The sequence below is a fragment of the Gorilla gorilla genome, chromosome 1 (assembly GCF_029281585.2).
Source record: "Gorilla gorilla gorilla isolate KB3781 chromosome 1, NHGRI_mGorGor1-v2.1_pri, whole genome shotgun sequence".
Lineage (NCBI taxonomy): Eukaryota > Metazoa > Chordata > Mammalia > Primates > Hominidae > Gorilla > Gorilla gorilla.
Genome location: NC_073224.2, coordinates 216,921,298 through 216,935,395, shown reverse-complemented (window position 1 = coordinate 216,935,395; position 14,098 = coordinate 216,921,298). Strand labels below are relative to the sequence as shown.

Below are 14,098 nucleotides of genomic sequence, written 5' to 3'. Positions count from 1 at the left end.
TTTTCCCCACTTCTCCCAAAGCAAAACGATGGGCAGTTCACAGTCATCCAGCTGGTGGGCATGCTTCGGGGCATCGCAGCCGGCATGAAGTACCTGGCAGACATGAACTATGTTCACCGTGACCTGGCTGCCCGCAACATCCTCGTCAACAGCAACCTGGTCTGCAAGGTGTCGGACTTTGGGCTCTCACGCTTTCTAGAGGACGATACCTCAGACCCCACCTACACCAGTGCCCTGGTAAGATGGAGGCAGGGAACACCGGAGTCACAGAGCCAGAGAAGAGGACATGAGTGTCCATCTCTCCCTGCAAGACACTTTCACTAAAGCCCAATTGGGCCAAGCATTGTCCTGGGCCCTGGAGACAGGGAGACAGGAACCACAGCTCCTGCCCTCTTACAATTCCCACACTGGTGGGGAACAAATGTGCAGAGCCATGTGGAGTGACAGGGCTGTAAGCCAGGACAGCCAGCCTTGGAGGCAGAGGAAGGCTTGCTAGAGAGGTTGATATCTGAGCTGACAGCGGAAGGGCCCGGAAACGTTTGTCAGATGCCATGTTCTCATGGCAAAGTCCTGTGACAGGAATACAGGCTGTAGGGGCAGTGGTAGTGAGCAGTCATGCTGGAGAGGTAGACAGGGCTGGACCTTGGAGCTCCTGGAATGCTCAGGTTCAGGACTCTCCTGAAAGCAGCAAGGGTTGTTGAAGGTTTTAAACTGAAAGGACAAAGAGCCCAGAGATGGGTGCAAGTAGGCAAGTCACTTGAGTACTGTGCCATGTGAGACATGCCTCCTTGATGGGGAGACATAAGGCACAGCTGTGGGATTGAGGGCAGCTGACAATTCTTTGGGAGCTCAGAAAGGCTTTTGGAGGGACTTGAGGATGAGAAGGAGGTTTCCAGATGGCAGAGTGGGAAAAGGCACTTCATGCAGAGGGCGCAAATGCCCAGTGGTCTGAAGCTGCATGGTAAGTTTGGGGCACAATGAGGTGCCTCATGAGATTGGGGCATCACAGGGCACAGGGTGGGAGGATTAAGAGAAGAGGTCAGACAGGCCAGCCTCCCACCCACAAACCCTCCTCTTTCTGTCTCCCAGGGCGGAAAGATCCCCATCCGCTGGACAGCCCCGGAAGCCATCCAGTACCGGAAGTTCACCTCGGCCAGTGATGTGTGGAGCTACGGCATTGTCATGTGGGAGGTGATGTCCTATGGGGAGCGGCCCTACTGGGACATGACCAACCAGGACGTAAGTCTCCAAGGGGATAGGCAAGGCCTCTCTGGCCCGTCAGATGGGAGAGGGAAGATCGGGGCTCCTGGCCTTGTGCCAGTCTCCCAGAGTGTGGGACATAGGCTTCTGAGATCATGGGCCTGGCTCCCAGGGCAGCTGCCAGCCCAGTGGTGGCTGACTCGAATGTCTGCACAGGACTCTGGACTCTCCAGGGGGTAGGAAGTAGGAAAGGCCACCCATCCACACATCAGCACGTCTTCAGGATGCATGCACCTGTGGCCAGCCCCAAATGAGACCACATCTGCCCTTCAGGTGTTCACCACCTAACTGGGGGACAAGACGATTATTCAGGGAACCAGATGTTATGATCAGGAGCTTTTACGATCAGGTGCTAAATCAGAGTAGCCTGGAGGCACTGAGGCACCGGCAGCATGGGCAAGATCAGCCAGGAAGTGATCGCAGGACAAGTGGGGTTCGAAAGGTCGCAGGACATGGAGACTTGAGGGCTTCCAGTGGGAAAGAACAGTGTGTGCAAAGGCTAAGGTGGGCTAATGCGGGGTTGAAGCCAAACCAAGGGATTTCCATTAGCAAAAATGAAGACAGGAAGGACTCGAAGAAACTTCTTACACAGGGAGGGTGACCCACAGTTGAGCTGTGGAAGGTGAATCTGGCCGTGGTGGCAGGACAGGCTGAGAGGGGTGTTTGGATGCATTTCCTTGACAGAGAAGCAGGTGGAGATGGTGGGAGGGAGCCCCAGCCAGGCTTGAGGCCATGGTGTGGGCCTGATGGAGGGAGGTATCTCACACTCCCTGGAGCTGTAAATGGCACTAAAATCAAGCATGTGGCCATGTGGGGTCAAGCAAGGAGGCAGACTGGGGAGGCCTTGGGGTCATCCAAGCCAAGAGGGGGCTCACAGGGTGGGAGGAGCTGGTGGAACCAGGCACAGGAGGGTCATCTTGGTGGACCCTGGGGAGAAGCTATCTCAGGGCGCTGGATTTCCCAAGATTGGCAAAGGGTGGGGCAGGAACCCAGCTGCCATGTCAGATTGAGGGTCTAGATGGTGGAAACCCAGGTCATCCCATCCCTGGGGCTGCCTCCAGGAGGTTAAAGTGGTTGCCACAGCAACTAAATAGGTCAGACGTGCAATGTACTGGGGGTAAGATGGGCCTGGCAGAGGGTAGATGCCCTCAGCCCATCCACCCAACCCCACTGCACTCCTGCATTGTCCCAGGTAATCAATGCCATTGAGCAGGACTATCGGCTGCCACCGCCCATGGACTGCCCGAGTGCCCTGCACCAACTCATGCTGGACTGTTGGCAGAAGGACCGCAACCACCGGCCCAAGTTCGGCCAAATTGTCAACACGCTAGACAAGATGATCCGCAATCCCAACAGCCTCAAAGCCATGGCGCCCCTCTCCTCTGGGTAAGGCCCCGCCCTGGCCCTGCCCCAGCCAGGCCCTGCCCCTGCCCCAGCCAGGCCCTGCCCCTCTTCCCGTCTCCCATCCCTTCTGCCCCCACTTCAGGCAAATGCTCTTCCTTACTGCAGCTTGGGATGGGGAAGGACAGGACTAGTGTTTGTTGGGTACCTGCCCTGCCTTAGGGGTGCAGGAGAGCAGAGGATGCAGACTGCCCAGAGGAAGAAAAGGACATATACCCTGTGGGTGCAGAGGAGGCATCTTTTAAAGCATGGTCAGAGAGGACAATGAAGAAAAATTACCAAAGGAAGAGATGGCTCACGCCTGTAATCCCAGCACTTTGGGAGGCTGAAGTGGGTGGATCGCCTGAGGACAGGAGTTCAAGACTAGCCTGGCCAACATGGTGAAACCCCTTCTCTACTAAAATTTAGAAAAATTAGCCAGCCCCTGGTGGTGTGCACCTGTAATCCCAGCTACTCAGGAGGCTGAGGCAGGAGAATCGCTTGAACCCAGGAGGCAGAGGTTGCAGTGAGCTGAGATCGCGCCAGTGCACTCCAACCTGAGTGGAAAGAGTGAAACTCCAGCTAAATAAATAAATAAATAAATAAATAAATAAATAAATAAATAAATAAATAAATACCAAAGGATCCAGAATCTTAGTTCGTGAATAGATATGCCTGTCAGTAAGTTTCCTTCCTAGCTACCCTCACACTCAAACCTGGACCCTCTAACTTCCATTTATATCCTCATCACACACATGCTCACACAAATCCAGTCCTACATGCACAGATGAACACACAATTAGGCACAAACACTCATGCCTGTTCACACACACAGTCTCAGGCTCTCACACCTACACACATCCATAGGCACCTGCACACACACACCCATTCAGAAGTTTGTACTCACCATACACCCAACTGTGCCCCCACACTGAGTCAGCATCCCCATGCCTGAGAGACGGGCTCGGCCTGAGGGGTGTTCGCTCGGGGACCTGGTGCCTCCCTTCTCCTCAAGGCTCAAGCCTCCCAGGGCAGGCTCCATGACGCAGCAGCTCCCCTCTGCCTTCCTTGGGTGGCTGTCACAGGTCACACTGCTGCCCCTGCACACACTTACTCCTCAGGACCCACAACCCCACAGGGTTTCAGAGGGGCGTCTGGCCAGGTATACTTAGGATCTAGGGCTGGCTGTAGCCAAGTCCTTAGGAAGGACTTGGGCCAAAGTCCTTCTTCCAGCATGTTCTTATGAGCGGGAGATCATCATGCTTCCCTCTGCCTGTCTCTCCTCACCATGACCCTGTGTCAGCCACCCCTAACTCTCCAGATCAAATCCCTCTGAGCTTTAAACCTCATGAGAGCCATTTCACTCCTTGCCAGCCAAGAAGTCATTCCCATTAGCGCCGCCAGCCTTAGCTGGGCTTTGGAAATACAGTCTCTGGACAGTCCAGAAGGTGAGCTTCCTATAGCACAAACCAGGGTGGAGAAGGATGGAGAATGGCACTGGGAGAGGAAACTGTGAATAACCAGAATAGTTAGTCTAGCTGAAATCCCTCCTCCTGAAAATAAGCATGGAGCTGCGTCTTCCCCTCCTCACTTCCGAGGTCCAGCCTCTTGGCCATCCCTGCAGTGCCTTCCCTAGACTTCCCAGTTGGCCCCAGCTTTGAGTTCTGCACACACACTCACTCTCGCACGCTCACATATATATGCATGCATGTTTCCACAGGTTCAAACCCATGCCCGCACTCATGCAGAAATACTCACGTACATACCCCTTCACCTGTGTTCACATAAATGGATGCACACGTGCACATTCACGCATATGCAGCCTACAGGCATGTCCCTGCACGCTCCCTGCAAACAGGTGCCCTGACCATCTCTGTCGCCCACCCCCAACCCCAGCATCAACCTGCCGCTGCTGGACCGCACGATCCCAGACTACACCAGCTTTAACACGGTGGACGAGTGGCTGGAGGCCATCAAGATGGGGCAGTACAAGGAGAGCTTCGCCAATGCCGGCTTCACCTCCTTTGACGTTGTGTCTCAGATGATGATGGAGTAAGTGCCCAGCCACTTCTGCTTGTCACCTTAGCACCCCTCTCCACCGGCCCCACCAGCCAAGTGGGGTGATCTGGAGGGTGAGGAATAGATCATGTCCCAATAGGGAAGCAGGGACCAAGGGGCAAGATGGCCAACTTCGGAGTCACCTGTGGACTGATACCCAGGTCTGCCTGCCACCTACAAGCTCTGTGACCTTGGTCAAATCATAGCACCTCCCTCAGCCACCATTTTCTCACCTACAAACTGGGGGTTGGTAGGAAGGTTGAGGGAGATATAAAGGAAGCGGGTGCTTAGAAAATGCAAGCTGGCAGCCCGGCACAGTGGCTCATGCCTGTAATCTTAGTACATTGGGAGGCCGAGGCGGGCAGATCACAAGGTCAGGAGTTCAAGACCAGCCTGACCAACATGGTGAAACCCCGTCTCTACTAAAATGCAAAAAATTAGCCGCGCGAGGTGGCATGCGCCTGTAATGCCAGCTACTCGGGAGGCTGAGGCAGGGGAATTGCTTGAACCAAGGAGGTAGAGGTTGCAGTGAGCTGAGATCACGCCACTGCACACCAGCCTGGGTGACAGAGCGAGACTCCTCTGTCTCGAAAAAGAAAGAAAATGTAAGCTGGCTTCCCCCTCCCAATAGCAGGGGAGAGAAGGCCCCCTAGGGACCCTGATTCCGACTCAAGTGCTCTTCCACCTCACACCATAGTCGCTCCCTCCAGCTGTGGCTGCCTGCCCACTCCCCACTCCCCACTCCCCAGTAATCCTTGCTTTGCCATCTTCCTCCCGGGGAAGCCCAGGCAGCTCTCTACCAGGCACAGAACCCCTTCACCCGCACATTTCCCTAACACACGTGCTTCTCTCCCAAAGGGACATTCTCCGGGTTGGGGTCACTTTGGCTGGCCACCAGAAAAAAATCCTGAACAGTATCCAGGTGATGCGGGCGCAGATGAACCAGATTCAGTCTGTGGAGGTTTGACATTCACCTGCCTCGGCTCACTTCTTCCTCCAAGCCCCGCCCCCTCTGCCCCACGTGCCGGCCCTCCTGGTGCTCTATCCACTGCAGGGCCAGCCACTCGCCAGGAGGCCACGGGCCACGGGAAGAACCAAGCGGCGCCAGTCACGAGACGTCACCAAGAAAACATGCAACTCAAACGACGGAAAAAGAAAGGGAATGGGAAAAAAGAAAACAGATCCTGGGAGGGGGCGGGAAATTCAAGGAATATTTTTTAAAGAGGATTCTCATAAGGAAAGCAATGACTGTTCTTGCGGGGGGATGAAAAAGGGCTTGGGAGATTCATGTGATGTGTCCAATCAGAGACAAAAGCAGTTTCTCTCCAACTCCCTCTGGGAAGGTGACCTGGCCAAAGCCAAGAAACACTTTCAGAAAAACAAATGTGAAGGGGAGAGACAGGGGCCGCCCTTGGCTCCTGTCCCTGCTGCTCCTCTGGGCCTCACTCAACAACCAAGCGCCTGGAGGACGGGACAGATGGACAGACAGCCACCCTGAGAACCCCTCTGGGAAAATCTATTCCTGCCACCACTGGGCAAACAGAAGAATATTTCTGTCTTTGGAGAGTATTTTAGAAACTCCAATGAAAGACACTGTTTCTCCTGTTGGCTCACAGGGCTGAAAGGGGCTTTTGTCCTCCTGGGTCAGGGAGAACGCGGGGACCCCAGAAAGGTCAGCCTTCCTGAGGATGGCCACCCCCCAGGTCTGCAGCTTCAGGTACATATCACGTGCACAGCCTGGCAGCCTGGCCCGCCTGGTGCCCACTCCCGCCAGCCCCCGCCTCGAGGACTGATACTGCAGTGACTGCCGTCAGCTCCGACTGCCGCTGAGAAGGGTTGATCCTGCATCTGGGTTTGTTTACAGCAATTCCTGGACTCGGGGGTATTTTGGTCACAGGGTGGTTTTGGTTTAGGGGGTTTGTTTGTTGGGTTGTTTTTTGTTTTTGGGTTTTTTTTAATGACAATGAAGTGACACTTTGACATTTCCTACCTTTTGAGGACTTGATCCTTCTCCAGGAAGAAGGTGCTTTCTGCTTACTGACTTAGGCAATACACCAAGGGCGAGATTTTATATGCACATTTCTGGATTTTTTTATACGGTTTTCATTGACACTCTTCCCTCCTCCCACCTGCCACCAGGCCTCACCAAAGCCCACTGCCATGGGGCCATCTGGGCCATTCAGAGACTGGAGTGAGATTTGGGTGTGGAGGGGGAGGCGCCAAGGTGGAGGAGCTTCCCACTCCAGGACTGTTGATGAAAGGGACAGATTGAGGAGGAAGTGGGCTCTGAGGCTGCAGGGCTGGAAGTCCTTGCCCACTTCCCACTCTCCTGCCCCAATCTATCTAGTACTTCCCAGGCAAATAGGCCCCTTTGAGGCTACTGAGTGCCCTCAGATGGTCAAAACCCAGTTTTGCCTCTGGGAGCCTAAACCAGGCTGCATCGGAGGCCAGGACCCGGATCATTCACTGTGATACCCTGCCCTCCAGAGGGTGCGCTCAGAGACACGGGCAAGCATGCTTCTTCCCTTCCCTGGAGAGAAAGTGTGTGATTTCTCTCCCACCTCCTTCCCCCCACCAGACCTTTGCTGGGCCTAAAGGTCTTGGCCATGGGGAAGCCCTCAGTCTAGGGATCTGGCCACAGACTCCCTCCTGTGAGCCAACACAGACACCCAAGCAGAGCAATCAGTTAGTGAATTGAATGGAAATAAACGCTTTAGTTATAATATGACCCCTGTTCTCTGTAAGTTCCAAGGGAGACCTTGGTACCCTTGGGATGCACGTGACCCAGGTGCTAAGGGTTGCTCTTCTAAGCAGCCCTTCCTCCCTCAGGCTTCCAGAAAGCCCAGGGCAGAGAAAACACATGGAGAACGACAGCTCCACGTGGCCTTTCTGGCCCTGGCTTGTCAAAAGCACAGGCAACAAAGGAAGTGAGTTGGAAGTGGCTCAGAACTCAGCCTTCGATGCCCGGGGAATCAGGGTGAGCCCCTGCAGGTACATAAGTAGCAGAGAATTGACGAGAGTGCACTCGGAAGAGGGTCTGGGTATCAGGTGAGCTGTCATAGTGGGAACGTGAGGGTCTTAGAGTGCTCATGGACCCCCAGGCACAGCCAACTCTGGTTTTCTCTGTGCAAATGAGCTCTTGCTCACATTAAAATCAGAATTGTCCACGTGGCAGGAGGAGGCAGGGAGATGGATGTGCCATGGATATCGGGTCTGGCTGAGGAAGGGGAGCCAAGGAGACTACCTCTCGGGACCTTTCCCAGATCCGAGGAGATGGCCAGTGAGAAAGATTCGGGCCACAGGCAGCCAGCTAGAAGCGCCACGGTCAGAGTGAACATCCAGCACAGCACAGCCCATCGTCTGTCACTCACCTGTTCCGGGAGCCTGAGCTGCAAAGGGAAGGAAGGGATTAGAGAGAAGTGTGGGCCCCCCATGGGGACAGCAGGGCGAGCCACAGGGAAAGCATTGGCAGGTTTCCCACAAACTGGCCGGCAGTGGCCCACTGGCCTTCACTTTGTGCCCCAAAGGTGCCCCGCGCGGGTGGCAGCTGTCTCGGCACACAAGGTCACCTTCTGGCGGGAGCTGCCCTGATGCTCTTTAGATTAGTTCTGTCTCCCCAGCCCACCCCCCAACTGTTCTGGGGCCCCACATGGGGCTGGCAGTCGGTGCTTCCCGTCAGATGGCTTCCTGTCCTAAGCCGCTGAGCTGGTGACCACTAGCCAGCATGTCTGCCCCTCCACCCTCCAGGGCCGAGGTCCTCAGTGGCCATGGCCCCCTGCAAACCTGCTTCCCAGAGCACAGGTGCTACCAGACCTCTGTGTCTCCACTTCAGGGTAACAAACAGATGTCACTGTGACTGTCCCAGGGGTACAGGCGCTGCTCACATCTCCTCCACCCCCACCCACCCACCCCACCCGCTACCGGGGCAGTCGCCCCGCCCCAACCTCTTGCTTGCTGCTCAGCAGGGAGTGGCAGGCCGTGTTGCCAAGCGCCTTCCACTTACACCACCCGCTCGCCCAGGCACACAGCTCTGAGCCACCCGCTGCCTGGTTACTAATCCTTTCCTGGCTCAACCTCCCCAAGTGCCAGCCCCCGCCTGCCCAGCAGTGTTAGGGGAGTTTCCGCCTGCTCTGCACACAGTTGGTACTGCAGGAAAGAAAGCTGCCTTGTAAACACAGGCCGGGGCACCGTGGAAATGGGGACCAGCTGCTCTGGGAGGGTGCAGCTAGCAGAGCTGTGCAGCGCCAGGCTGGGTAGGAGAGAGCCATGCTACCCACCCGCACCCCTACTGCCACGAAGCCCCCAGAATGGGTCATTGTTGGTGCTCAGCAGTCCTCTCCCTGGGGGATGATATCCAAAATATCAACTGCGAAGACTCAGGCAGACCAATCAGAATAGATGATGGCCTGAGTGCTGGACCAGAGGCCTCAGAGCAGGGACCCGGGTGGTGGGGCAGTAGGAGACACTTAAGGGACTCAGGGCTATGGCTGTTTACTAACCAGCAGTGCCTCTTACTCAGATGGCATCAGCTGAACTTTCCCCATCATTTCTAGTTGGTCCCCACCCTGCCACCATCTAGGGGCTCTCTGCCACCACCTTGTGAGCAGTCACTAGCCTCACACTCCTCTCCCATCAGGGGCTCATCTCCAAAAGGCTGGGAGCTCCCGCCCTGCCCAGTTAATCCTCCTGCCTCACTGAAGCACAGGAAGGACCCAGGCCCCAGACCATCACCCACCCCAGGGCTGGGCCCTGGGCCACTCCTGGCTCACTCCAGGGCCCCTGTTGTTTGAAGATGGTACCAAAGGCTGGAAGACTCTTGCTAGGGAAGATAACGTAAATGCATTCAAAAGACAGGGTACCACATGATGCTAGGGAAAGTGCATCATGACCGCAGGGTAGCAGCCTGCTCCTGTCACTAGGGATGTGAATCTGGGGAGACACTTCCCCTCACTGAGCCATCTGTAAAATGAGAGCATTGGACTGGGTGAGGCAGGCTGTGCAAAACACTTATACACCTTAGTCCCATCAGGAAGGAGTATTCCCCCTGCATATTTTTGGGGGAAACTGAGGCTCAGGGGGATGAAGTACTTTGCTCAGGATAACACAGCCAGGAAGGAGCAGAGCAAGGCCATGAGCTTTGGTTTTTTTCTGTTTCCAGTGTCTCCTCTACCATGCTCAATTAGATGACGAGAAACAGTTGGTGTCTGATGCTGGCCACTAAGAGAAAAGAAAGCTCAAGTGGGCTGGGGCTGTCAAGGAGGGCTTCATGGAGAGGCTGTCTTGAAAATGACAGAGGTCAAAAGAAAGGTCACTCCAAGACGCAGCTGCCAGAATGGTCCAACACAGTGAGGAGTTGTGTCTGGATGGGCCAGTGGAACGGGGGAAGTGAAGGTTGATATAAGTGGAGGTTGAGGCAGTTTAGGCGTGATGTACAGTCCAGCCACAGCAGGTTCTTGAGCAGGAGAGTAGCATAGTGAGCATCAGGTTCTAGGAAGAAGCACCAGTTCAGCCATCAGATGGGGCAGGATGCCTCCCAGCTACTCCTCTCCCCGAGAAGGAATTGCCCCCGGAGCGGCCCTCATTTATTCCAGGAGAAGCCAGGCCCTGCTGCTTCAGTTTCCATCCTCACTGACGCAGATAATCCAAAGAGTCACTTCAGCTGCTTGGAACAGCAGGGTTGGGTCTTGTGCTACCTGATTCTTAATTTGGCTGATGTCTACCCCATTTCCTCCAGGCTTCTCTAGAGGTGGCAGGGGTGGGGTGGGGAGAAAGCTGCCAGACACCAAAGGAGCTGAGCCTGGCGGGGGCGGGCGTGCGGGTGGGCATGAGAAATTGCTCAGGAAACCCATCCCTGCCCTGGTCACCCTAGTCCTGGAGAGATCACCCAGACGTGTTGGAATGAGTCTGGGGTCCTGTCTTTTCCAATAATGTGTTATCCTGGGGAAACCCAGAGGGAAGTTGAGGGAGCCCCACTGTGCTGTGTGATGCTACACACGCATGCGAATACACCACCAGGCGGCCTTGACCCAGCCTTCTGCAAAATGGCTTCTGCCATCAAACTTAAGGTGGAGAATGGTCTTGCAGCTGCCAGTTTTTCCTTCAGAGAAACTAAGGTCAGAGTGTTGGCTGCAGAAAAGGACTTGGCCTTTGTCACATAACAGGAAAGAGTCAACTCCGGGCACACCCCCTCGGAGGCTAATCTCAGGAGGTTGGAACCACAGGGATTGCAATAATCGCTGAATACTTACCATATGCCAGGTGCCAAAGCATTATCCTCTCCACTTTATGAGTGAGGAAACTGATTCCCAGAGGTGATTCCCAGAAGATTCCAACCAGGCCATCTGTCTGTAGTCCTTCCTTCCCACCTCCTGGGATTTCTCAAAATGTTTGCCATCGCCCACCTGTATCAGAATCTCCTGGGCTATTTATTGTTTAACTTGCAGACTCCTGGGCGCCACCCCAACCCCCTAAATCAGAATCCCTGGGGTTGGGCCCAAGAGTCTCCATTTTTTGACAAGCTCCTCCAGGAGATTCCTCCAGACATGGAAATCCTCACTTGACTCTTCCCCCACAACAAACTGCCCTGATGTCTGCAGAGAGAGGGTCTGCTGTAGACAGGGATTAAGAAAAAGCAGGACATTTTCAGATAGGATGCCCAAACCCAGACACAGATTAGGACCCATGAAGTAGGGGGTAGAGCTGACCCTCAGGAATGTGCCCAGACAGAGCTAAGCTTTCAGGAAAATTAGAAAGACCCTCAGACCCAGAGTCTGTCTGAGTTTAGCTTCGCAGCATGAAGGCTGCCTTGAGAAAGCTGATATAACAAGAAGCAGCAGAAATTTAATACTTTGGAGGGGCCCAGCAACCCACTCAGGGCCACCCTGGGAGACCCCACAGACCCCAAGGCTATGGTCCAGACCTGTTCACTCAACACCTGGCCAGGCGGGGCCTCCAGCTGGACCTAGAGCTACAGATGCCCCACCACCACTACCAAGCCCGGCTACCCAGACCAAGACACGGCTTTTCCTAGAGGAGGGAGAGAGCAAAGGCCCTGTCTCTACCCAAGACCTGATGGCCCCTGTTGAAGGAGAGGGAGCAGGAGAGGGAGGAGGGAGGAGGTCACAGCCAGGACCACATACACTCTTGGGGGCCCTGCTGAGACTGCAAGAGTCAAGAATTCTAACGTTCCACAGGTGAAAGATTCCAAGATTCTAGGATTGCAAAGCCCCATCATTCTAAGATTCCAATGGAATGATTCCATGTTTCTAAGATTCCATCACACTATGATTCTATGCTGCTAATTCTTGAAATTTCGAGTCTCATTGTTCGTTGCTATTCCCCAGACCTGTGGGCCCTAGCAATTTTTTAAAAGCACAAAAAAAAAGAGCAAGAAAGAGAGAAAGAGATGGGGAGGGAGACAGCTGAAAACAGATACTAAGAAAAGCTCCATCCCTTGGATCTGAGTTACAGATGCACCTTGGCAAGGGCCAAAGACCCTCCTTTTGAGTGGGGTGCAGAACGTCTTTCCCTGGTAGAGTGGCAGAATTGCATGTGTCAGGCCTTCCTGGGGGGAAAAGGGGCTGGTTGTTCCAGGCTACAGCTGAGTAAAGCCCCACACAGGCCACAGTGCCCACTGGCTGGTGGACCTAGGAACCAAGCAGGGCCCCACTGGCTCAGTCTGGGGAGGGACTCATCTGGGGTGGAATTTCCCTCCCTGCAGCAAGGAAGCTGCAGGGCCAGGAATTTGCCTTGGGAGACCCCCACTGAGGAATATTTCCGAAGCAGAACCCCTTCCTATTCAGAGCCAGAGTCTTAACACTGGACAACCACAGGGTCTTGCTGCAAACTCCAGAGCCAGGTGCCTTCCCTCTGACATTTGGGACATAGCTTCCATGGCCACACAGCCTCCGTCCCCTTCCAAGACCCCCCTTGACCTTTCTAATCTTAGTCACTGCCTTCCAGAGCTGGGAGGCCACACGGCAGAGGTGCCTGTGAATCACTCCATCATCAGCCTGGCCGCTTTCCCCTCTGTGGAGAGGGACTCTGATGGGCAGGGGGCACCAAGTTGAGCCTCTGAGGCTGGCCCAGCATAGGCCTGGCAGGGACATTCACTCACAACTAGCCTTCTTGGACTCCAGAGAAGAGTAATTACCACTTGGTCATGCCCAGCCCCCAAATCATAATCATAGCTGCTATTTCTTGAGTGCCAGCAATGTGCCAGGCACCATGCCCAACTTTTTATACACAATGTCTTGCCTAATCCTCACACCTCTGTGAGACAGGTACAATTATTACTCCCACTCCACAGACTAGCAAACTCAGAGACGTGACATGGTGGCTCTCCCAGGTCACACAGCCAGTAAGTGGCCTCTGACCCCAGCACCCCCCACTTAATCACTATGCTATGCTGCTACCAGTGGTACACACTCAGCCCCTCTCCACTGTCAGATCCTTTGCCAGTCAAATCCCAGATCCCCGGGGGGGCACTGTGGCACCCTCTTTGAGCGTGGCCTCCCTGGAGCTGCTGTCAGAGCCACGGGCTGTGGGGGTGAGTGTGCACACTCCTTCTCCTGAAGTGTCTGCCCCAGCCTGAGCTATGCAGACCGGAGCTCTCAACCAGGGTATGGGGCTGTCTGGCAGGGTTTCCCAGAACCCTGTTTCCTGTGGTCATAAATATGGGTTTTCCTGACAATGTTGGGAGGTCAGGGACTGATACAGCTGGGGTTCCAACGGCCGTGGGTCAGACCTGGCTCCTCCAGACCCCACTGCTGTGACCAAGGAAATCTCACCAGCTGTGTCCAAGATCAACCCTGACCCTGTTACTCCAATGCCTTTGTAGGAGTATTTTTAGCAGAACCTTTTTTTCCCAAAATAAATGTGAATTGTAAAAATTATCACTTGGACTCAGTATTTCTTTTTCATCTGAGGTTCCCCAGAGAACAAGTAGGAGCTCTCAGAGGCCCTGGGCAGGGTTCTAAAGTATGACTAGCAGTTTTCCAGGGCTAAGAATGGAGCTAGGCTAGGGCTGGGCCTGGAGCTGGGGTTGGGGTGCGGATTTGGCCTGGGCTAGGGTGGAGTGTTGACATAAAGCAGCTTTTAAGTGTTCTAAGAACACCCCGTTGTGTTTTAACAGTTTCAGCTCTGCTGTCAGGGGCTTAGAGTTCATATCCCAACTCTGCCATTTGTTAGCTGCCTTGCAGAGGTCACATAACTGTGCTGAGCCCCATTTTCATGTCTGTAAAACAAGGGCAATTGTTTCTAACTCCTAGAGTGTGGGTGAGGAGTCAGTGAGATAGAGCATGGAAAGCCTTGGCACTCACAGACGTGAGCTATTATTATTGTGCTGAGCAGGAGGCCCACGAAGGCAGGGCCAACGTCTATCATACTCTCTTGCTGTGTT

The 14,098-nt window shown here is 54.5% G+C and overlaps 1 protein-coding gene and 1 long non-coding RNA gene across 8 annotated transcripts in view; one reads left to right on the top strand and one right to left on the bottom strand.

Moving 5' to 3' along the window:
* The window catches only part of EPHB2 (EPH receptor B2), a 206,997-nt gene extending 199,577 nt beyond the window's left edge, over positions 1-7,420 (top strand). For 6 of the 7 annotated variants that reach the window (XM_063701892.1, XM_055355247.2, XM_031011809.3 and 3 more), the window contains exons 12-16: positions 22-237; positions 1,090-1,239; positions 2,453-2,646; positions 4,537-4,692; positions 5,557-7,420. In XM_063701892.1, the coding sequence (XP_063557962.1) occupies positions 22-237; positions 1,090-1,239; positions 2,453-2,646; positions 4,537-4,692; positions 5,557-5,665 (825 nt within the window). In that variant the 3' untranslated portion in view covers positions 5,666-7,420. Of the gene's footprint in view, positions 1-21; positions 238-1,089; positions 1,240-2,452; positions 2,647-3,069; positions 3,181-4,536; positions 4,693-5,556 lie in introns of those variants that run through there. The other variant, XM_055355285.2, reaches the window with a different exon arrangement.
* Positions 7,421-9,775: 2,355 nt separating this feature from the next.
* LOC134757742 (uncharacterized) lies at positions 9,776-11,854 on the bottom strand. Its single transcript, XR_010132158.1, has 3 exons — positions 11,618-11,854; positions 10,947-11,306; positions 9,776-10,185 (listed from the first exon to the last, which is right to left on the bottom strand). It is a non-coding gene; the product is annotated as an uncharacterized lncRNA (long non-coding RNA).
* Positions 11,855-14,098: the final 2,244 nt, after the last annotated feature.